Genomic DNA, 23,528 nt, shown 5'->3' with positions numbered 1-23,528 from the left:
TGAGTCTTCTAAGTTGTCAAATCGTTGTTGCTTTGGAAGCCCTGCAGATTGAAGATCATTGTCTCCAGCAAGATGCCACTGGCCTACTTGTTCTTCTGCAAGTGCATTGTGGCCTGCAGACTGGACAGCAAGAGCTCTAGGAGTGAGCGAAGTTCAGTCTCTGTCAGGGCCAAGTAGGTGCCTGGAAGAAGGACGTAACAATGACCTGTGGCTGTTCCAAATGGTGGGGGTCAAAAAACAACGCGGAAAACAGGCTTGACTGGGGCTGGGGGCGAGGAAGGGAGGGAGGGAGGGAGATACGCTTGATGTGAATATGGATAAAACTAGCAAGTGAGAAAACTTTGTTGCCCTGCCAGTTAGCATTTCAGACATCAGAGGCTTTACACCCTGAAGATATTTGTCCAAATTCGTTCTTACAATACTTGCAAATGTGAAGCAGTCTCTGCTGACTGTGGAGACGAACTCAGTGGGCCAGGTCCCCAGAAGACACAGAATATGTGCTCAGGGCCCTGATGTTCTGTCTCTGGTCTGGTCAAGGCTACTCACGGCCATCTGTTCGTGCACAGCCACACTCGCTCAGTGCTTGTCTGCCAGACAATGAAGTACTGCTCCTGGTTGTGTTGAGAGTATCGTGGAAGCCATGTGGTCTGGGTAAAGGTGAGAAGTCCTAACCTTTTAAACCAGATATTCTAATAGCACCTGTAAACATTGGTGCCATTTGTCAACTATAACAGAACCTGTGGTGGCCTGGAAAAAACACCTCTCTCTTTCTTCAGATGTAAGAGCAAAGCTGTTATCCCTTTTCGGTGAATATGGTGGATAAATGGCTGGGTAGGTCCTGGCAGTGAGAAGGTGAAGGGTCCCATCCATGTACCATGGTGAAGCTCAACTGACTTTACAACAGGTACTTGCAGTGGGAAGGGGTGAAAAGACTGGAGTTATTTCTTCACAGTAAGAGGAGTTTCAGGTAAAGTCTGTCTATGGGAGGTGCTGGGATATAATTGTGCTTGCGGAGTAGAGAAGTGTAGACGATTGGAAAACAGTTCATGAGGAAGAGAGCTTTGACCTCTCCGGAGATCTTCCTGGTCCCCATGTCCTTCCACACTTCAGGGCCTGCTGCAGTGCAATACCTTGACATGTTGTGTACAAATCCTCTCCCTTTCTCAATGGCCTTCACCAGGAACAGGCTTTCCCTCCCCCTGGGTCTGCATGGTAGAAAAGTTGGCTATGGCAGTATGTTATTAGTGAAATTACTTTGCCTGTTACCAGACTGGCTGAATCTTCCATCTTTTCCTGCACTTTCTGTTGCCAGTGTCTTTTTCTAATCTAGCTTCTGCTGGATGCCCGCTGCTTCAGACATAGTCTCTGATGTTGCAAACAATAGCGCTCTCTAGATGAAGGATTAAGGCCAGGCCTTTAATATGAATCACAACATCAAGCAAATACGCTCAGGTCTCTGGGCAAAAATGCCAGGGGACCTGCATGGGTGAGCACAGAGCTCCTGACCAAGCTTAAACAGACAAAGAAGGCATACAGACAGTGGAAGCAAGGACAGGTGGCATGGGAGGGGTGCAAAGACATTGTTTGAGCAGCCAGGGATCAAGTTAAGCCAAAGCCTGTTTAGAATTAAATTTGGCCAGGGACATCAAGAGCATTAAGAAAGGGTTCTATAGGTACATTGGTGATAAGAAGAAGAGTAGGGAAATTGTGGGCTATCTCTGGGAGGAAATAGACCTGGTCACCAGGCATAGGGAGAAGGCTGAGGTACTTAATGACTGTTTTACTTCAGTGTTCACAGACAAGAGCTCCAGCCACATGGCCTGGGCTCCAGAAGGCAAAGGCAAGGACTGCAATGATGAAGAACCAGCCACTGTGTCCCTGCCTATGGAAGGAGGCTTGGAACTGGATGATCTTTAAGGTCCCTTCCAGCCCAAATCATTCTATGAATCTGAGCACTGTCTCCTGTGCATTTATAATGTTCAACACAATTGGTCAACTGCTGTCTTTGGGCAGCTAGGAAATGTGGCTCTCCGTCTGAGAGGGGTGGAGGTCAAAAGGGAGGAAAGTCCATGCTTATGTTTTCCAAATGGGAAATGGACTGTAGTGGGTAGAAAGAGCTCCTGCAGACAGTAGTGTTTGGGGAAAATAAATAAATAAATAAATAAATAATAAAATAAAAAAAAATCCCAGTGTTGTGTGGTTATTGGTTGTCTCTTTTATTTATTTATTTATTTTTGCAACTGTTGTAGTTGGGATGAGATGTGAACATTTGTCCCCTAGCCCCATTAGTTTTACATTCTGTGATTTAAAACTCGCCTCACTGCTGTGCAGTAACTGTTCCTACTGTAGCCACACAATGCGGATTGCAAGCACAAACCTTTGAGATGTTACAAAACTTTCTTGCTGTATATAGACTCCTAAAGAAACGGAGATGAAGAGATGTCTATTGGAGGAAATAAAACAAATTAAGCACACAAACACACATGCAAAACATAGTCTTTGTAAGCTTTAGTGATTGGGGGAACAGAGTCTGAAGTGATCTGTCCTGTTAAATCAGCATAAGCGTACAAAACTCCAGGAGGGAGTGTAACTGGGCTGTTAATGAATAAGGGCAGAGCAGTGTGGCCTCTGTAGTTAACACGTTTTAATGTCTCATGGCCTGGGCAAGCCAGTGGGTGCTTGTTATGTTATGTGAACAATAGTTCCTCAGTCTAGACACTGTGTTGGGTCTCACCCAAGTTAATAGCTTTGTCCATGTTGATAGTCAGGAAAAACACATTGCAAAACACAATTAACAGCCCGTACGCTTCTAGTTTGATAGTTTATTTTTTGACTGCCATTAACTATAGCTCTGTGTCCATATCCAGGCTCGGGCTGCTGAAAAATATTCAGTTAAGCTGCCTCTGAGCTTGGGAAGATCGATCAGCAGCCTGTCTGTAGTGACTTGAGAGCAGAGCTATGTTTGTCCAGCTGCCGCTGCTGGGAGTCTAAAGTGAACTGCTGGCATCACTTGTGTCGGGGCAGGCTAGCCAGGTAACTTGCAATAGTCTGCCTTTCCTTTTCTTTCCTAGGTGTCATAAGATGGCAGCAGTACCACACGACAGGGTGGAGGCAGCTGGCTTTCACAGGGAACAGAAATTTTAAAACATCTGAAGCAGTTTGAAGAGGCATTCACAGAAGGCAGTGGTTGCCTGTATCTTGCAGCCTTTGTGCAGAGAGCCCTGTGCTATAGGGATGTGAGGGGGTGTGGTGCTTCCTGGCACTCCTAGCCTGCTGCGCAAGCCTGGCTGGGTTGTTAGTACCTGCCACCACGGACTGCAAGCTCAGTCTCACCTGTGACAATGTGATCAGCCTGCTGCTGATTCCCCTCTTTGTAGGTCTTCTGGTGATCCCTGCTATCGTCCACACCTTCTCCATGGGACCAGCTGAGCTCCAATCAGTTTGGGCAGGGGGGATGAAGGCAAACGCCACATGGAACCTGGCTGGAAATGGAGAAGTGCTGTCTGCAAAGAAATCACGCCTGGCATCTGTCAGCAAGAACATGCTGACTCCTGGGTTGGCTCCCCTGGCCGGGGGAGACCTTCAGTGTCTGAAGGAGGCATGTGTGTGTGTTTGTGATAAGGGGGGCTGGAGGGGAGGTGAGGGCCAGATCTGCATGTAGAACAAGCCACAAAGCAGAACTGCAGCACCTGAAGGCATCCACAGGATCATCTGATATGGACGGTGAGGAAAAGGGTGTTTTGATGTTGGCACTCAGGCCAGTAGGTCAAAAGAGAAGGATATCGGCAACCATAAAACGCTAGCACAAGGAATTTCATGGATCTGTTTTGAAATTCCAGAGCAGATTTGGGTGACTGCAGAGTCGTATTGGCTTATTTTTTTATTTTATTTTATTTTATTTTATTTTATTTTATTTTATTTTATTTTATTTTATTTTGAATGCTTTCCTCTGTCCAAGAGCAGTTCTGCTTTCATGCCCACCAGTATCATAACTTGTCATTCTAATGCTTTCTTGAACAACATATAGTTGACCTCCAGTCAAGCTTACTAAAACACAGTTTCAACGTTTTTTCCTTAATCTCACTTGACAGTTTGGCCGTAATGGAAATTATATCTTCCAAATGCAGAAATGTTATGCTGTCCTAGTACCTTCTGCACTTCAGTGTCCTTGTGCACAGTGTTGGGCTTGGAACTGAGAGGCACATACCCCCTCTTGTGGTCTGCCGGTGTATACACATAGATGTATGTGTCTGTTTTTTTTTTTTTTTTTTTCTCCTTTTTTCTTCCTGAAGTGAATTCTAAGCACTTGTCCATGAACACTGATTAGGGTGTTATGAAAACTACTTTCAAGGATGTTTGGAGATGCTAAATCAGTACTGCTACACAAAAGGTTGCTTTGGTTAGTAGCAGAGACAAGGAATTGAGCTCCAGGGAGTTGCAGTGCCAGGGAAGTTCGGAAAGCATTGGGAAGGCATTTTATTTGGAGAACATTTGATATGGGGCTAGAGATATGGCAGGATAGGCTGCATGTCTGGCCCAGAGTTAGGGGCTGATGTCAGTAATACCTAATGTTGAAATCAATACCATGGGTATACGTACAAAAGCATGCTTTGAAACTACTGCTGCATACTTTTTGGATAGAAGTACAGAAAAAGTCCTCAAGTAATATATTGCATAGGGGCAGGGTTTCTGTAAGCAGTGAACATACCCTGAGAAGCATGATCTAACTTCAGAAGCAGCTGTGCTTAGAGAAGGGTTTGAACAAAATACCTTCAACCTGTATCATTTCACAGCACAACTTTTGCACTAGGCTGTGCTGAGGTGAGCCCCGTGATGGGCTAGCAGAGTCTGAGGAGGTGTCTGATGAAGAGGTTTGATAAGCTGTGGGGCACACTGAATTCTGACAGCAACCCTTCAGCTCAGAAAGGGCAGAGGCTGCACCCATTGTTCAAAGACCAGCTCCTTACTGGTCCTAAAATGCTACATAAATAAATATGAACTGGAGGCAGGGTTTAAAATACACAAGCCACAGTGCTGCAGGCCGGTGTGAGTCAGCAGGGAATACTTTGCCCTACATATAAATCCCAGCCAGCAGCACCACGCCTGCTGGGATTCAGCAACGGAAGGGAGAGGCTCTTCACCCTGAGTCCACAGTGGGTCCCATGCTGGCGGCTGCCATCTGGAGTGCTATTTACTTGCAGTCCTTTCAATATGCCAATGCTGACTTCAGTGCCTTAGCGTGGCAGAAGTAGGTGATGCAGACACCTGGAGAGGAACAAAAGGTGCCTTTCCCCACGTGGCTGTGTTGCCATCTATCTCATGAGGAGACTCCTGAACATGGTTGAAACCCTGAGTGCCACAAAGCAGAACTGCAGCATCTGAAGGTGTCCCCAGGATCATCTGATATGGAGGGTAAAGAAAAGGGTATTTTGACATTGGCATTCAGGGCACTTGGACTGACTTCATCAAGAGACCTCTCTCAATTGTTTTTCTGGAGAATCTGGAGAAAGAGGTCCCAGTCAACTGGAAGCTGACAAACGTTGTGCCAGCTTTCAAAAAGGGCAAGAAAGGAGATCCTGATAACAACAGGCCTGAGAGTCACACCTCAGTGCCTGGTACAATTATGGAGAAGATGATTCTGGGAGGTACTGAAAACCAGCTGAAAGACAATGCAGATGTTGGTCACAGCAAGCACGGGTTTAACAAGAGCAGGTGCCAGGTTCTGCACCTGGCACAGGGCAACCCTGGCAATGCAGACTGACTGGGGGGTGGGAGGCTGGAGAGGAGCCCTGTGGAAAGGGATCTGGGGTTTTGTCCAACGGCAAGCTCAATATGAACCAGCAGAGTGCCCTGGCAGCCAAAAGAGCCAACTGTATCCGCGGGTGCATCAAGGACAGCACTGCTAGCTGGCTGAGCAAAGTGACTGTCCTGCGGTACTCTGCGCTGATGTCACCATCTCAAGCAGTGTGTGCAGTTTTGGGCACCATAATGGAAGAAGGACATAAACCACTTGGTGTCCAAAGGAGGGCCATGAAGATGGTTAAGGGTCTAGAGGGCAAGACGTAGGAGGAGCTACTAAAGTCACCTGGTTTGTTCAGACTTGCGAAGAGGAGACTGAGGGGAGGCCTCCTGGTGGCCTGCAGCTCCCTCACGAGGGGAGTGGAGGGGCAGATGCTGAGCTCTGCTCTCTGGGGACAGTGACAGGACCCGAGGGCACGGCATGGAGCTGGGACATGGGAGGGTCAGGCTGGGTGTTAGGGAAAGGTTCTGCACCCAGAGGGCGGTCGGGCACTGGGACAGGCTCCCCAGGGCAGTGGCAATGGCAATAAGCCTGTCAGAGTTCAAGAAGCATTTGGACAGAGCTCTCAGACATATGTTTTTATTTTAGAGCAGTTCTGTGTGCAGCCAGGTATTGGATCTGATGATCTCTTCCAACTCAGGATATTCTGTGATTCTGTCACCAGCAGGCAGCTCTGGCCAATGTTATCAGCCATGCTATAGAAGGGCATGCGGTGGCTCTTTGTCAGGTCCCAGCAGACTGCACTGCTCTCACATGGTACCCAAGAGCTGGAGGAATTTGGCTCCTCTGCAGTAAGAATTTCAGCATCCTGCCTCTTCCATGCAGCCTGGTAGACAATGGGATTGCTTATTGCTAGAGCTCCTCCATCTAGCCAAAACATAGAATCATTAAGGCTGGAAAAGACCTCCAAGACCATCTGGTCCTACCATGTCCCTATCACCAAAATAAACCACTAAACCATGTCCAAATCCCTCAGGAGATCCCATTGCCTGACTCTCTTTAATTAGATATCTGTCATCCCTTACTAGCTGCTCTATGCTCTGCCTCACTCCCCATGTTTCACTGGCATTTTATGCGCTTCCCTTGACTCCAAAACTTTTATCTCCCTTTCTTCTCTCTAATTCTGCCCTAGGAAAAGAGCTAGGTACTGAGGTGACTTGGGGAAGGGAGGGAGGACCAAGAGGATCTTTATGCTTTTTTTCTTCACTATTCCTGGTGTTTGATTTGCTTTTTTGTCTGCCTCTGAATTTATTTTTGATAAGTTTTTCTTTGAGTGGCATTAATCACCTCAGCCCATCATTTTGTGTGTGAAGTTAGGGTTGAGGTTGTTCCTAAAGTGCATTGTTTCACTACCCATTTCCCTAAAGTGCATTGCTTACCCACTCTGGATTCTCTCTTCCCTTTTATCACCCTGTCACTCGGTCTCATCCTTCTGTCATTCTTTGCAACTGGCTCTTACTTTTACTGCCCCAAATAACTTGGTATCATCAGCAGACTTTGTAATCTCATTCCTCTTTGCCACTTTGTTTAAGGAAATGTTAGCACGTGTCCTGTTACAGACCTTGTAAGGATTCTGTAGGTGCTTTCCCTCCTCTGAGGGAACTGACCATTTATTCCTACCCACCTTTGCTGTTTGCTCCCTGTTAAAAGATCTGCTTTCTTATCCTGTAGCTGCCTATTTTCCTTAGAAATATTTGCTGAGGAATTTCACTGGAAGTCCCCTGAAATCCAAGTAGCCAGATTATTCTTATTTATATGACATTGACCCCTTCAAAGAACTATGAGAGGCAGGATTTCTCTTTAAAAAGATTATGTTGATTCTTACCAAGTAGGTCATACTTACATATATTTATGTTAATTTTATTATTTTCTAATGATTTTTATTAACTTGGCCACTACAGATATTAAAACTTTATTTCCTAAATCTCCCTAGATTTTTTTGTTTCCCTTTGGCATCTTTTTTTGCCATCCTGTAATTTATTTATTAAAAGGTAGTTTAAAGCAAAAGATCAACCACTCCCATTAGCATCTGTTTCACTTCTGAGTTTCTTGGAAACCCCTGGGATTATCTTGTCCATACCTACTAATTCCATGATTTTTTCAAAATCGCTTTTCTTTTGGACAGGTCTCTTGGTTCAGTCCCCCCAAACCAGGTCTCTTTTGTGGTACTTCCTCCAGTTTCTTCCACTGCCATTGCTGTTGCAAATAGTTCATTTAACTTTGTTTCAATGTCCTTGTTCTCTTTGATTGTTCTTTTTATACCCTGATCTTCATTTAACCTCAAACCTGTGAAAAGCTTTCTGCTCCTAGTGTCTGTGGGAAAGGATTTATTGCCAGTCCTGATTTCTAGTTCTGCTTGTTGTGGTTTTACACGGAGGTCATGCTACTTTCAACTTTTTTCATTTGTATGCAAGGTCAGCTTACTGAAGAATGCATACTGATAATTCCCCTGGATCTGTCAGCTTCCTTTTGCTTTTGTCAAATCTTCTGAGGTGCTAGGTATTTCTTCACTCAGAGGGTGGCGAGGCACTGGAACAGGTATCCCACAGAGGGTGTGGATGCCCCACCTCTAGAGGTGTTCAAGACCAGGCTGGATGGGGCCGTGGCAAACCTGATCTAGTGGGTGGCATCCCTGCCTATAACTTGGGGCGTTAGAACTAGATGGTCCTTGAGGTCCCTTCCAACCCAAGCCATTTTGTGATTCCGTGACTCTGTGATTTTATGTATTGGCTTTGGGCTGTCAGTGTGATGTGCCTGTGATATAAGTTACCTGTGGTAACTTAGTTCCCTCAGCTGACCCTCTCAGTTCTAACCACACTGTAACAAATGTCTTACTTGCAGTTTTCACCACAGTTGTGCTCAACTTCAAAAGGGATTTTTTTTTGTGGGGAAGTGTGGGATCACAGCTTTAGGATTCCAAATCCTCTTTGTTCAGTGAATTAAAATTTCACCCAACTGGATCAATTTGATTTTCAAAAGAAATAAGGCACATGCAATGAGTCCTGTCTTCTCTGCTGTTAAGCAGACCTTCTTGTTAAGTTGGGTGAAATTGGCTGTGAGGTGAAAGGTTGCACATACTACCTTACTCAAATTTCATTGAGAGGTAAATGAGAAAGAGCATTAGTGCTTTTGCTGCCTTCTGTGTGGGTGCTCACGTGGCTCCAGAGCAACTACATCAAGTCAACAGCCTCAGAAAGGATAAGGATTTGTGGTGAGCAAACCAGATAGGAAGGAGCTGGGACTTAGGGGTATGTGGGAGTTAGGAGTGTGGGAGGTACCTTGAACTTCTGAGTGGGGCTAAGATGAAAAAAGTCTTTGGGAAAATACAGATATTGTGGGAGGACCTGGGTGTAATGGGGTGGGGAACATAGGTGGGAAGGGAAGGGCAGAACAGGATGGGGAATGGAAAGGAAATAAAAGGTTTTGCTTTTTTGTTTGTTTGTTTTACTAAGGTTTCAGACTGGTTAGTACAATATTAATTAGGCTTCATTTTTTCTGCAGAGAGCAGAATTAACTGACTTTTATTTTTTCTTTTTTTTTTTTTTCTTTTTCTTTCTTTTTCTTTCTTTTTCTTTCTTTTTTTTTTCTTTTTCTTTTTCTTTTTCTTTTTCTTTTTCTTTTTCTTTTTCTTTTTCTTTTTCTTTTTCTTTTTCTTTTTCTTTTTCTTTTTTCTTTGATGGCTGAGCAGGCACATTTGAGTCATCTTCTGATGTCTGAGTAAAATCCAGTGTGTCCTAATAAGCACAAGAACTAGATCCTGAATTTATATCTGAAATGCATCAGCTGTGCTTGGAGATGTGTTTCAGCCTCAAAAACGCTCATGAAGCGACACTGTAACTTTCTTCTTTGTCTGCTGATCATACTTCCCACTTTTTTTGGACAGCTTAAAACCCTTCCAGGAAGTAAACCTTTTTCCCCTAGAAACAGTGATTCTGTTGCAGCTTGGGTGGGGATAAGGAGCAGGCAGAGGATTACTGTGGAGGGACTCATTGTCAGGCAGTGTAGTGATAGGACGAGTAATGGCTTTAAACTAAAGGAGGGTAGGTTTCGATTAGATATAAGGAAGAAATTCTTTACTATGAGGGTGGTGAGGCACTGAAACAGGTTGCCCAGAGCAGCTGTGGATGCCCCATCCCTGGAGGTGTACAAGGCCAGGCGGGATGGGGCTTTGAGCAACCTGGGCTGGTGGGAGGTGTCCCTTACCATGGCAGGGAGGTTGGACCTGGGTGGTCTTTAGGGTCTCTTCCAATGCAAACCGTTCTATGAAATCTTGACATGAAATTTGAGAGCAACCGTTTAGGTGTACATAAGTGCAACAGCAGGGCCCAGAACGAAGACAAAGAAAAGAAGCGAGAAGATGTTAGGAAGAAAAGCAGGCAGCAAAGAACATCTCAAGGGGCCAGGCTGTCCTGCATCTGCTTTTCTTGTTGTATAATGGAAAAGTCACTGTCTTTGCACACGATAGAAAAAGGAGAAGTGAAACTAGCTCAATGCACACAAGACATGATGATTTTCCAGAAACTGATGGAAAGGAAATTCCCTGGTAAAGAAATCAATCTATGTATGCCCCATTCTGTTTAGGGGCAGTATTTCTCCATAATTTGTTAAAATGTCCACTACATGACTCCCTTGCCCTTTGCCTTCTCCCACACTGTTCTTCTCCGTTGTTCTTCTTTGCACTGCCTTGTCTATCCTCCACCTCTATGCTGTGTGCCCTCCACGCTAACCCCCTGAATGCTAGCACATCTTTCTAGCCTGGTTTGAGAAACTTGCTATCAGCCAGACTAACCAGGCGAACCTTCCTTCTTCATCCTTCAGGCTTATTCCTGCTCATATCTGCTGACCTTCTGACCATTTTTTTTTTCCAGAGCATCCTGAGTCATTTGCATTTCTTCTCAGAAATCTTTCTGATTCAGCATATACTTCAGCAGCCATCTCCCTTAATTAGCTCCCCCCATCCACTGCCCCAGCTTAAAATCAGACTAAGCAGTAACCTGACCATTCTGCCCCAATGTAATAGAAGGTAAATGGACACAAATGACAGTGGTGGAGTCTAATATAACAATATAAACAAGCCCTTTTTAACCTCTGAACTGGAGTCTAATCCCCTGAAGCGAGCACTGCTCTGCACTTCCACAGGCTGTATATCCGGTTGTGATAGTGTTATCTGTCTTTGCTCTGCCCAGTAACTTCTCAAAACATTATCACTTCTAAAAAGAACCTTACTTTTCTTGTCCCCACATACTTCTAAGACCTTCTCTGTTTCTCCGTTGATACTTCAAACTTTTGATTGTTGTCCATTCCTCTTTGTAGAGGCTGCAACTCCCAGTCTCTCCTCTATAGGAACAGTTCATTTGAGATTTATTCTAGTGCTAGCTGCCAGTTGTGGGTGACTTCCCAGGATGAGGCAAGAAATGGAATTTTTGATGTAGCAAGTGCAGCTTAACCACAAGACATAACTGAGGGCGGAATACATCTTACATCTCACTGTGTTGCAGGTTAAACTGGGCTAAGACCTGTACTAGCTGCAAACCTAAAATAAAAGATAGAATTACTAACAGACAAACAAAGCAAAACATAAAGATAAGCAAGGGAAATAAATCTTAAAAAAAAAAAAAAAAGGAAAAAAAAAGAGAGAGAGAGAGAAAGAAACATGACAAAGGAAGAAACAGCAGATCTTAACAGGAAACCTATCAGCTAGAAACTGAGACTGGAATTTGAGGAAGGAGGAGTGCAACTTCCTTCTCAGTCACTAAGTTCTCATTTTTCTTTTCTTTCTCATAGTGCCGGGCTGATTTTCTGGGCTAAAAAAAAACCAAAGATTTGTTTAGAGTAGTTCTGAGCTCTCAGCACTTCTCATGTTTTTGCCAGTGCTTCCAGTGTTCAGCATGGATGCCTTTGACAGCAAAAGGATGAATGAGCAATAGAAAAGGTTCAGCAACTCAGTGGTGTCTTCCTCTGGATCCAGGGACCTAAAGGGCCAAGCTTTTATATCACAAAACCAAAAACAGGGATTGGTGAGCACACTGTGATTAAATGGAAGCAGAAATCACCTATGCCGAAGTGAAGTTCAAGAATGCATCACCAACTGAAGAGGTTGAAGGTAAGGAATTGGTCCTTTTTTAAGGGGAATGGGACCTCAGAAGGAGGTGGACTGAAGAACAGGAAACAGAGGTTTTTCCTTCTGGGACTCTGGCTCATAGTTTGACAAATTGATGAGACAGAGGAGATATCTGCCACTACAAGAGCAGGAGACTGAAGGAATTTTAAAGTAAGATGCTAAAGGAATGTCTACAAGAGGGGAAGTGGGAATTGTTAGGTAGTCAAATTTGCAGCATGAGTAAGGATGACTACTGAGAACGCAGCAGTAGATGTCAGGTGAGCATTTGGTAAAGTATTTGGGCTCCCTTAGCGCACTGGTTGCAACACCAATGAGTGAGAGTCCAGGATGGGTGCTGCACAGTAGTAGTGCTTAACCCTGGTATGGTGCAGGTGGTAGCTGCTTCTTTACATGTTATCTAATCATGTCTTGAATGAGAAAGTTGTTTTTGGACAAATATCTAGTACCAACAATAGAGACGGTGGTTTATTACAGACAATCTGATCTGTTACAAATATGGAGGGGCTTCCATGTCAGTGAATAGCAGCAAATTTGTCCAACCCCTGGCTGCTACTGCTCTTCCTTCTGACAAAATGAAGCTGCAGATTTTTGCCTGTATAGAGAGCATTAGAGAAAAATGTAGAGTGGGCACTTGCCCTCCACATCGTTTTGAGAGGTGGCACTAGCTGCAGAAACATACAGCCCCATGGCCCTTTGTTTATTGAGAAATGGTCCATGGAGAAGACAGACTTAAAAGTTAATAGGAGAGATGGGCTTGAACAAAACACATTGAAATACACAGGGGAAGAATTATCTAAGATCTGGAGGAAGATCCATATCTACCGCTCCTGAAAAATAACTAACACACCAAACACATTTTTATTGCTATTTAAAAAATAATGGTTGTAAAGCAGTGAATTTACTAGGCTTTGTGAAAATTCAAGGCATGTCCACATCAGTGTGCATACTGCACTCATTATGTCACAAGTAGGAATACACAGAGGTGTGGATACTCTGTGCTTGTCTCATTGCTTCCACCATTAGGTACAGGACCCTACACAAAAGTGGTGAAAGTATATATATATATAAATGAATGAATAAATAAATAAACAAACTATTCCTCCTACTAAGGATATTAAATTGCCCATTTACATCTTTACCTCCATCTTACAACAGGCACCAGCTCCAGATTATTCCTTGCCCTGAGGCATGAGTAATGGCTGGATTCCAGGTCACGATCCAGGTCCCTGTTTTCAGCACAGGCATAATCTGGCTGGAAACACATGATTCATCCAGGGAAATCTGAGTCCTGACTGCCTGTGAATGTTTTTTTTTTTTTTATAATGAAAGATGATGGTTTTCCCCCTGCTGTTACAGCCTCCCCCAAGCCTTTGGAAAGTAATCAGAGTGCTTCCTTGAACAGCAGTTTCTGAAAGTCTTGCTCACTCATCATGTCTGGCAGGCACAAGTGGTGGCTGGCAGACTTGGGAGTTTCATGATGAACAGTGAATGAGGTCTCTCTAAGCTTATCGTTAATATCAGTCTCTTCAGAAACTTCTTCACTGCTGTCCTGCAGTGAGTGCTGCTGTCTCTTCACCCTCCTGTTTGTCCTGGCTCGTGTACTTGCTGCAGCCTAAAACTGTCTCCTAACAAGTGTTTGCTTCTCCTTCCCTGTGACCCATTCTCCTGTCTACTCCCAAACCTCCTTGGCACTTCGTACAGCAGTGTCTGTCTAGACAAAAGTCAGGTTCCAGCTAGAGTGAATCTGAGTGGGATACTTCATGCAGGCTGCTGGACACTCTACCTCTGTTCTCGCAGGCACCCAGCCTGGCACAGACAAGTTTTACCACAGAAAATCTCTGAACCCTGGCTTGGAAACCAGAGAGGGAAGGGGCTTTTCCTAGGAAGTATTTTTTTTCCTCTTCTGTTGATTCTGTAACATCATACCTTTGTACATTTTTAATTCCTTGCTCTTGTTCAGCTTACACCAGCCTTCCCATACACATAAAGTCCAGAAAGCTGAAAAAGAACTGAAGTAGGTATAAAACATATTCTGTGGAGAAATTTGCATGAAATCTTCATGTGAATGTCTCAAATACCATGGTAAGAGCAACGTTGCATTCACTAGCTCTGAGGTCAATTTGGAGACACATGGCTTCAATCCAGACTTTGAGGCCATGTGAAGAACTCACCCCCCATTGCTAGCAATTAGCATTGGTAGCAATTACTACTGCTAGCTCACAGGAGTCACCGGGGCTGTGGACACTGGTGCTGAACCTGACCATCTCCAGAAACCTAACCTGCTCCAGAAACCTGACCTGCTGCAGAAACCTGCTCCTCTCTCAAACTGTGTAACCTGACATCAGAACTGAAATTGCATTTTTTAAAGCAGTTCTTCGTTGAGTTGTACACCATTGGTATGTGGGCTGACTGAATCATATTTGATTGTGCTGTTGTGTTTGGTGCACCCCTTCACCTGTAGTACCTCAGAAGAAGCAGCAGCAGCACGAGCAACATACGCAGACATGCCCTCCATGGCTCCCGTGGCTGATCTCACTGCTCCTGCTCCTGGTGTGCGTTGCCCTTGTTGTTGTTCTCCTAGGTGAGTATGTGCAGGCTGGTGACCAGGAGTCGGGAGAGAGGCTTGGGGGACATGCTGGGATAAAGGTGGAGAAGTCTGTCAGCAGAGGGGAACTTCTTCCAACCAGAAGGGAGATTTTACTCAGGAACTGTGTTTTCATGAAAAAGGGTGCAAACTCTATCATCAGGGAGTTTTTACGGGGTTGTGGTTGGAGAAAGATATTTCTTATTACCCTGTAAGCCTTCAGGAAGCCTCACCTCTGGACGACTTTCTTCACCTTCTTCCCCTACCTCTTTCTTCATTCTTCTTAGCCTATGGGCAACCTCAGAGGCTCACATTTGAATTTCTCCATTGCGTTCACAGTTCCCCTTCTGCATACTTGTTGCCTGTGCACAGAACTGTTGTGGAGCAAGTCTAGCTGCATCTGCAGGCCTAACTGCACACTTGCAAACTCACACACCTTTTAAGTGTTTTTGGTGTTTCACTGGAATAGTTCATAAAAAATGATTCTTGCACACATACTGGAGATAATGATCACTGGTTCAATCTCATTTTCTGCTGAGGATCATTCATGGCATGTTTACACAAGTTGTTTGAAGTTAATTGAAGTTAATCAATGTTACATATGATTTTGATGTGGCAGAGGGACACAACAATGTATTTAATCAAAATACAAGCACAAATCACAAGTAGAAAAGAGTAGCAATTGCAAAGCACTGTTGAATCACAATATAAATGTGACCCCATTACCAATCTCTGCAATCTGTCCGCCACTGCAACGCTGAGTATCCCCAGCAACCAAAAAGGAATATGTGGGTTAAAGCCAGCTCAGGCTCATTGCTCTCCTCCGAGTTGTTTTTGTTCAGTTTCCTACGCTGTTTTGGGCTGAAACCATACATACCTTCATCCCACGCCAGTCTGGCTAATTTAGGAGATTATTGCCATCGTTTTGATCTTCTGAGGGATGTACAGTTACACAGCTGGTCAATTCACTCAGCTGATATAACTGGTTGATTCACTCAGCTAACTAGGGCAAAGCCCACTCTTTGATCCCATTTGTGCTGAGATAAGGTCCTCTTTCATTGCAACAGCTGTGGTCAGTCACTGCATACATTCTTCCCCGAGCTTTGTAATTGCCCCTGCCCAGCTCTTCTGAGCCTTTGTCCATTATAGGAGGTCACTGATCACTCACAGGGGTCACTGTGATTACTCTTCCCTCCTCATTAGTACCGCTATTTCTAAATGACATAGCTGATGGAAATAGACATCTCTATTGTCAATGTTATCTATATTATCAATATCCCTGAGTGTTTGAGTTGGTGACAACTCCACAGTCCTTTGGGCTGTGAACAGGGCCTGCTGACACCAGCCACCACCACTATGTTATTCCCCATGAGCCAAATAGCAAGTCGCAAGTATTCCAGCCTGGTTTCAGTAGAGAGAGGCATATGCTGTTACCTTCACCTGGACTGTCTTTGCTGCTGCTAAAACAGGCCCATCTAATGTGTTTCTCATCCAAACTATTGCTGATGTCTATGGCTAGCTTAGGAAGAGAGAAACTGTGTTGCTGAAGTGCTTCTTTTAATCCACTGAGTGTAAAGGGATTTAGATGGGTGTCTCCATGGTCAATGCCTGTGGTCAGGTGGAATCAGCCCCACCCTGTGGCATGTTCTCTGTGTTATCCCCTCCCAGGGCTCCCTCTGCTCTCTGACGTGGAAGGTTGTCACTTGCTGTGAAGGCAGCCATACTGCTTTGGGCCTAGTTTTCTAAGAGCCATGGAGCAACTAACCCCACACCTTCAGCTCCATGGCATCCAAGGAAGCCTGAGGGCATCTGCTCAGTGCTGGGACAGACTCCAGTAACAAACCACTGGCTTGCCACAGCCACCTGGGACTGCTCAGGTGGGTCCCGGGCTTCCCTAGCTTTGTTGACTAGGTCATCCTGGATAGACCTTGTCAGTCACTGAGTGGAGGACCCTTGCAGGCAGCTGTGGGTGGCTGGGAGCAGAAATGCTTGTTCCTCTTCCCTGACAGAATGTCAGTTACCTCTTGAGAACCTGAAAGGGAGAGCCAGAGGAGCAGTGATGCTGAGTCAGTGCTTGGTGGGGAAATGCATAAAAAAGTGAAGCACAAAACGGTGTGGGAGAAGCACGGAGAAAGTGGTAACCCCGCCTTCTTTTCTCTCCCTTTCCAGTCACTCACGTCCCCCAGAGCTGTGACAAGCCCGCAGCCCTGCAGGGGAACCACACAGAGTGGCACTGCATCTTGGCAGTGCATCAAGGCAAAGGTCAGTCATGCTGGCAAGGATGCAAGAGGTCTTTGTTATGAGGATGGTGATTGCTGGGGTCTGCTCTCACAGCAAGCAGCAACAGGAGCAGGCTCCAGAGGAGAGATGTGGGAGAGAGAGAAAAAGGATTTCCTGCTAGCAGCTTAGGGGGAGGATAGGTCCATGTTAAGAGTGTCCTGGGAGGGCAGGGTGGGTGTGAACACAGTGACAAGGACAAAATGCATAGTATCATACAGTGGTGGAGGGAAGATTAATAATGGAGCAATAATAAAAGTGCAACTCTCTTCAGAAAAACAAGCAATATTCCCTGCTGCTGCACCTACAATCCTATGGGAGACTGTACAAGGAGGAGTCAAAACAGATTACCAGAATGGCTTTGTCTTTGTCAAGGCAAGACCTGAGAGCACGGTACAAGGATTACCATGGACTTGTGTACACAGAACTCTCTCTTCTGATCATACCTCAGAACAATTTGAAGAAATACCTGCATTATACTTGTGGGTGTTTTTTCTTCCAAAAATTTATGGAAGGAAGGAAGGAAGGAAGGAAGGAAGGAAGGAAGGAAAAGAAAGAGAAGAGAGAGAGAGAGAGAGAGAGAGAGAGAGAGAGAGAGAGAGAGAGAGAGAGAGAGAGAGAGAGAGAGAGAGAAAGAAAGAAAGAAAGAAAGAAAGAAAGAAAGAAAAGATCTAAGTTAGAATATGAGCATTGTCCCTGGAGAAGAGGGGGTCTTTGCAGTGATGATCTCTCTCTTTATTAGCATTCATGCTCCGTGGTCTCTCCCTGCACAGGGCGAGACTTGAAGTGCTGTCCAGAGGGCTGGAGACCCTTTCAGGAAAGCTGCTATTACTTCTCAGATAATCAGATGCCCTGGGATAAGAGCCAGCAGAACTGCAGTGGGATGGGCTCCCAGCTGGTGGTGATCAATACAAAAGCAGAGCAGGTAAGTGCAGGGCTGGGAGAGGGCCAGAGCAGCCTGGAGACAGGAGTGCCAGGCCTGGAGGGGCCTCAGAGCCCCTCCTGGCTCCTGCAGTGGAGGGGGGATGTCCTTGCTGCATCCACTCAGCACTGGCTCCTGTCTGACACCAGCTCCACCCCACTGGGACTCCTGCCACCTCCCTCTGTTCAGTCCTGAACTTCATGGACGTTGTACTCTCCCTCATTTCCAGGATTTCCTCTATAAGGAAATACAGATGAAATACCAACAAAAGGGAAAGGATTTCTACATTGGTCTGAGGGCACAGAAGGTGGGCCAGTGGCGCTGGGCAGACCAGACTCCCTATAATGAATCAGCAGCGTGAGTATCCCATGACGGAGAGGGTTTGGTGTGGCTCCGGGTACTGCAAGAGGGTGGAAGAGATGTGAGGGTGTCTGATGAGCATGGGAGGGATATGCCATGGCTGTCTGTGAGAGGACAATGATGGAGCTGGCAAGGGCTTTGTGGGATACCAGGTTCCCACCGATCCATCCATGCTGGTTAGTGGTTAGCGATAAATTATCTGTGACATGGCCATGGGTGCTGTAGGCAGAGAAGAAGCTGCATTTCCTGATGAGAAATACATGAATTCATACAGGACAAGCCTTGCCTGACCTCCGTACTGCCCCACCACACATATGTGCAGGTGCAGACATATGGTCCATGTTCCTGTAGGTGTGCAGGTGTAGGCACATGCTGGGCCAGTGCTGTGATGCTGCAGAAGCGATGGGGTGCTGGAGAGATCACCAGGGCTTGGCTTGCAGATGTTTCTTCTGGAAGAGACGCATCCCCTGCTGGCTGTGAAGTGCCTGGCGTGAGCTGTGGTGAGCAGCTCTGCCCACCAGGACTGAACAGCTCCCTGCTGTGTTGGTTCTAGGAAGGAGTCAGGGTTGCATGTAAGACTGCTGCCAGTGGGATTAGCAGAGTGCGAGGAAGGGTACGACTTCTGTCCATCAAACTGCATCTGGACTGTCTCCCCTTCAAGCCCTGTGTTCCAGGCGTGGCCTCTTCCAGCAATGTGCTTGCAGGGTGCACAGGGAGTAACATGTCTGTCTCTCTCTCAGGTTCTGGAGGTCTGGGGAGCCAAGTAATGACCCTAATGAGCTGTGCGTAGTAATCCATCACAAAACAGAAAATCTCCAGAACTGGAATGATGTCCCATGCACAACCCATTCTTCTCGGATTTGTGAAACTGCAGCAGCAACTCTATGATGGAGGAATCCTCATCCTGAGATTAGCAGTGAACTGGGAACAGCAGAGGGCTGTGTTGGGAGGGGTAGGAGAGCCTTGGAGCCTTTATCTTCCCTCTGCTGGGTGGGATGGTGAGACTGGGAGTGATGTTGCTCTGCACCCAGCATCCCCTGTGCTTGTTCATTTCTGAAAGTGCTATGACCCCTGAAGTGGAAACAATAAATGGTAGAAGAACTCTGCCTGTGCTTTCTCAGGCTGACCATCCCATCCCACGGTCGGTGAAGACAGATTTGGCAATGGAAGCTCCAGGCAAGCATGGCAGGTGAAGTGTCATGTCTGTATGGGAAATGGGCCAATGCCTTTCTTTCAATGCCATTGCCTCCATGGGATGGACACACGAGGGTTCAGGGTCATCAGAGCAGTTCCTGGGCTCTTCTGTCAGTCATCCTCTTCTCTCTGTGTGGGTCTGGCAGCTGCTGGCTGAAAAGAGCTGGAGCTCTCCTGAAGGAAGAAGATGCAGGAATGCAAGAAGGATGCTCAGAGCTGCTGTTCCCTTTGTCTCCTTGAGAAGAGGTGTCTGTTCCTTGCTGGGTCATAGAGGGTCCTGTTCAGCATTGGTTTTGCTGAACAAATACTGATTTCCTGTGAAGCAGAAAATACAATATTACACCGATGAAAAAGGCTCTGGGCTCACTCCCCCTCTCTCTCTTTCCCTTTCCCTCTCTAAGCTGAGGTATTTTGCACATGCACATGTTTCATACCAAGCCTGTTGCTGTGCCAGCAAGGAGCCAGAGATGACTGCAGCAGAAGTTGCATACACCCAGTGAGTCTTAACGCTTCAGAGATAACCTGTGTGTAACGGTCCTGTCGCACACAGCCAGGGCTCTGGGAGGGACCGGGCACAGGAAACCAGCTGTGGGGTTTTCATATGTTGCCCTGCTGAAGGTCTTACCTGAGAGAGAAACAGGAGCGTGTGCCAGGAGTCTAGCCTGCACATGGTTGACCAGGTATGAGGACGTGGCCCCAGCAGCAAAATAATTAGGTCCTTTGGTCACCTTTCCCACCTCAGAGCTAATCCTGGACTCAACAGATGCAGCGGGCGTCCTGGGAGGCTGGGACCTCAGTGGGCCCTGTTATAAATCTCTCAGTCCCAAAATAGGATTATAATCAAAGTTTACAATTTATTAAAATAATAGAGGTAAGCAAACAGCGCTGGGTGCGCTGGGAGTCTCCGCTCCACCTAGACGCATGCCAGTTACATCAAGTAGCTGATTTTTATGCTTCTAGGCTAATACATATTCATTACTACTTCTGAAAAAAAAAGTGTTATTATAATTAGCTTCCGGGTTCCAAAGCCTCCTACTGGAGTATGTGCATCAGTCTCCGGTGGTACCCCTGGGGGTTTCTGGGGGTCTTTCATGCTGAAGGCTCGTAGTCTTCCTCTCTGTTTTTTTTTTTTTTTTCTTGTCCTTCCCCTTTGTACTCCTTGGCAGCATGTCAAGCTTATACAGTGTCCCCTGCAAGTTTTGTCTTCTAGCCATCCTTCAGCTTCTTTCTTTCTTCTCCTTAATCTCCTGGCCACATGGCCAGATATCAGGGGCTTGCATAGTGTCCCATTCAGAAGCCATAACAGTTACTAGTTGTTAGCAGCTGTTTTGAAACCCCCAGACATCAGAGACTTCAAAGAAAGGAACATACAAATACAAATAACTCTCTATTGACAGTTCACATGTTGTTAAAACATTCCTCACAGGCCGTTCACAGGGACACTCCAGTCACATCTATAGCAGTGCTAAATCAACCACAAAGAAGGCAAAAAGGCTGTAACTGTTAGGAATAAGAGTTCAGAATAACAAAAGCAAATAGGCTCATGGATTTGAGGAATATTTCTGAAGATTTGATAAATTGGCTATAATGAGGGGAAGACTGGGACACTGGGAGGAAAGGGAAGAAACAACATCTGTGGAAGAATTAAATTGCCAGTGCAGGACCCAGAGACAGACAGAACTGCTCTCTATTGACATGAATTATTAAAATATTCCTTTGCAAGGTACAAGAACTATATACATTAACCATTCTGTTTTTCTTAGACTTGTGGTTATACAAGGCTATGTAAGACAGAAGGTCACATTCATCATAGTGACACGAATCAGATGAACACATATCACAGCCCTGTCAGGGCACACCTGCCCAGGCTGGACAATGCTGGAGAAGAGGCAGGGAGAGGCAGGGTGGTTGCTGCCTGTGAGGACCCCTCCAGAAGTTCAATGCATATTGCCTTCACTTCCACCCGAGTCTTGCTGCAGACCGTGTGCCCCTGTGGCTCCCATCCTTCTCCACCCCTTTCTGTTTCCTGGTCCCTATGCCCCCACCTCTGTTTGCCTCGGGAAGCATCACCTGCCTCGGTGCTCCCAAACAAACCGTGCCAGTTCCCCAGGCAGTGCCGATGTGCATCTCCTGGCTGTGTTGTTCTGTCCTACCTATAACAGAATCACAGAATCTCTAGGTTGGAAGAGACCTCAAGATCATCGAGTCCAACCTCTAAACATAACGTGAGCCGTCCCTCTGTGTCCCAGGGCAGGGGAGAATTTGTACTGGAGAAAAGGTGGCTGACCAGGAGAGTTGGCTTCCTAAACCCATCCATGGGAGTTGTTGTGTGGGTGGTGGCAGAAGCTGCCGAATGTCATAGCCCAGCAGACGCAAGGCAGCTGCATTGCCATGTCCTTAGGTCCAGGCTGTAGCGAGGCTGAGTGTGTACACCAAACAGGCACAGCTGCACACATTCACACAGCGTGCACGTATACAGGTACAAGTATGCATAGCATGGAGACAGACAGATGAGCACTGCTGAAAAGCACTTACACAATCAGCACCAGCAGCCTCAACCTACTGCCCTCTATTGATGCTCAGGGTGAAAGCTTGTTAGCAGAAAATATACGCTTACATATATGCAGTATGGATCCCTCCAGGAGGGATCATTGAGTATCCAGTAGCTGGACCCTAGATTGCAATGTCATGCAAGACCCCTGACGCTGCAGTATTTTCTTCTCTCCACATCCCACTGATATTGTTGTATCCGTGCTGTTCTTGTTGGCTCTTGTCTGTATTGCAAGGGTCTGGGAAAGTAGACTCAAGATTCTCCGGGGCCTCCAACTAGCATTTTCTAGCAATGACCTTGGTAAAACCAAGTACCACTGTCTTCAGTGGTTCAAGGACAGGCACGAGAGACCCTGGCAACTCTGCCAGGTTGGAGCATCTATAAGCAGAGTTGGATGCCATGGGCAGGCTTTCAGCTGTCATTCCTGGCTGTAAGGGGTATGGCAAGTACACACCCACAGCTTCAGCAGATGCATGTGCCCTTGAGCTTCCTCAGCAGCCCGTGGGTCAGCAGACTGCATGAAGTGGTGTGGACACAGACCACCAGCAGCAGGAAGCCCCTGTAAACAGGGGAACCCACATGCCCAGAAAAGAGGATGTGTTCTTGTAAGCTGCACTTCCCACCGCAGGAGTGAGGGCAGGGTCAGGAGCTTGTGCAAGTGTGCGTATGACCACTTGTGGGGTCTGGAGTTCTGGGGGGGTAGTTGCAGAAAGCTGTTTAGAAACCCATAGCTGTTTATTAATGTGTCATTGATCCATTATATTCCTAATACTGATCCCGAATATAGGGATCGTGGGTTGCCAGTTAACTACATGTCGTTAATGTACTGCTTCAAGACTGATTAGATTTAAGCTGTGCAATATGAGCAGACTTTCCCTGTAACAGTTCCCTACCCTCTGCATTTTCCTTCCTGATCAGCCACTCTCAGCACACCTCCCAAACGCACAAAGTCAGGCATATTACAGAGCAAGAACAAACAGCACACATTCTCATTTTGGGGCACGAGTGGTACAATTCATCTTTGTTACCAAGCTTTGTTCTAAAATTGCATTATAGAATCTCTCACGGTGCTGTGAACCCCGTAGCAAGTACCTTCTAGTAGTTTATTCCTTCTAGGACAATACCAGCAAGCACGTTTATGGACCATCTTTCCAATGCAACAGCTCTGTTGGCATGGTCTGAGCCTTTTGTGCACATTTCTACACACGGTTTAGGTTTGTCCTCATTTGTCAACAACTGTGTGCCCTGCCCTTCTGAGCCTTTGATGCTCATGTTGTTAGCTATCCCATTTCTTCCTGAGCACGTACTTGCCTGCCTCTTCACAGGGAGAAAGCTAACAGATGGGGTGTGGAAGAGCAGTGTCTGCATGCCCACAGCACTCAGTTCAGAGTGCAGAGGCCCAGCAGGGCTTCTTTTTCCTTCAGGATATCCTTAGGGATGCTTACATCCTCCGGAGTTTTCAATCAAGTCACCCCGAGCAGTGCTACAAGCACCATGTGTGCCTCACGTAGTGGTGACAGAGTAAAGCTTCGTGATCTGTCACAGGCAGGGCTGCTGACATGATCTGGTGATCCCTTCTGATCTCTGGCTCCATGTCGGCAAGTCACGTACCCTTGTGAGTGTGTTTATTATTATTTAATTTGCTTTGCTAGCAACTATCAACAGCACAGGCATTTTCACACATGTACTCTCTCACCAGGGAAGGATAAAAACACCACT

General features: G+C 46.1%; 1 protein-coding gene across 3 annotated transcripts; it reads left to right on the top strand.

Annotated features, from left to right (window-relative positions):
• The first annotated feature begins 11,449 nt into the window (after nucleotides 1-11,449).
• Nucleotides 11,450-19,170, top strand: LOC137865641 (C-type lectin domain family 4 member D-like). Of its 3 annotated transcripts, none has more exons than XM_068700872.1 (6): nucleotides 11,491-11,903; nucleotides 14,383-14,502; nucleotides 16,675-16,767; nucleotides 17,622-17,707; nucleotides 17,934-18,061; nucleotides 18,805-19,170. In XM_068700872.1, the coding sequence occupies exons 1-6, from the start codon at nucleotides 11,837-11,839 to the stop codon at nucleotides 18,950-18,952; spliced, it is 642 nt and encodes a 213-aa protein (XP_068556973.1). In that variant the 5' UTR covers nucleotides 11,491-11,836; the 3' UTR covers nucleotides 18,953-19,170. The 3 variants fall into 3 exon arrangements, with proteins under 3 accessions (XP_068556982.1, XP_068556973.1, XP_068556963.1); XM_068700862.1 differs by having other exon boundaries at nucleotides 11,500-11,903; nucleotides 17,556-17,707; XM_068700881.1 differs by lacking the exon at nucleotides 14,383-14,502 and having other exon boundaries at nucleotides 11,450-11,903; nucleotides 17,556-17,707.
• The last annotated feature ends 4,358 nt before the right edge of the window (nucleotides 19,171-23,528 follow it).

Source organism: Anas acuta, chromosome 1 (assembly GCF_963932015.1).
Source record: "Anas acuta chromosome 1, bAnaAcu1.1, whole genome shotgun sequence".
Taxonomy (NCBI): Eukaryota; Metazoa; Chordata; class Aves; order Anseriformes; family Anatidae; genus Anas; species Anas acuta.
This window is presented reverse-complemented; position numbering and strand designations above follow the sequence as displayed.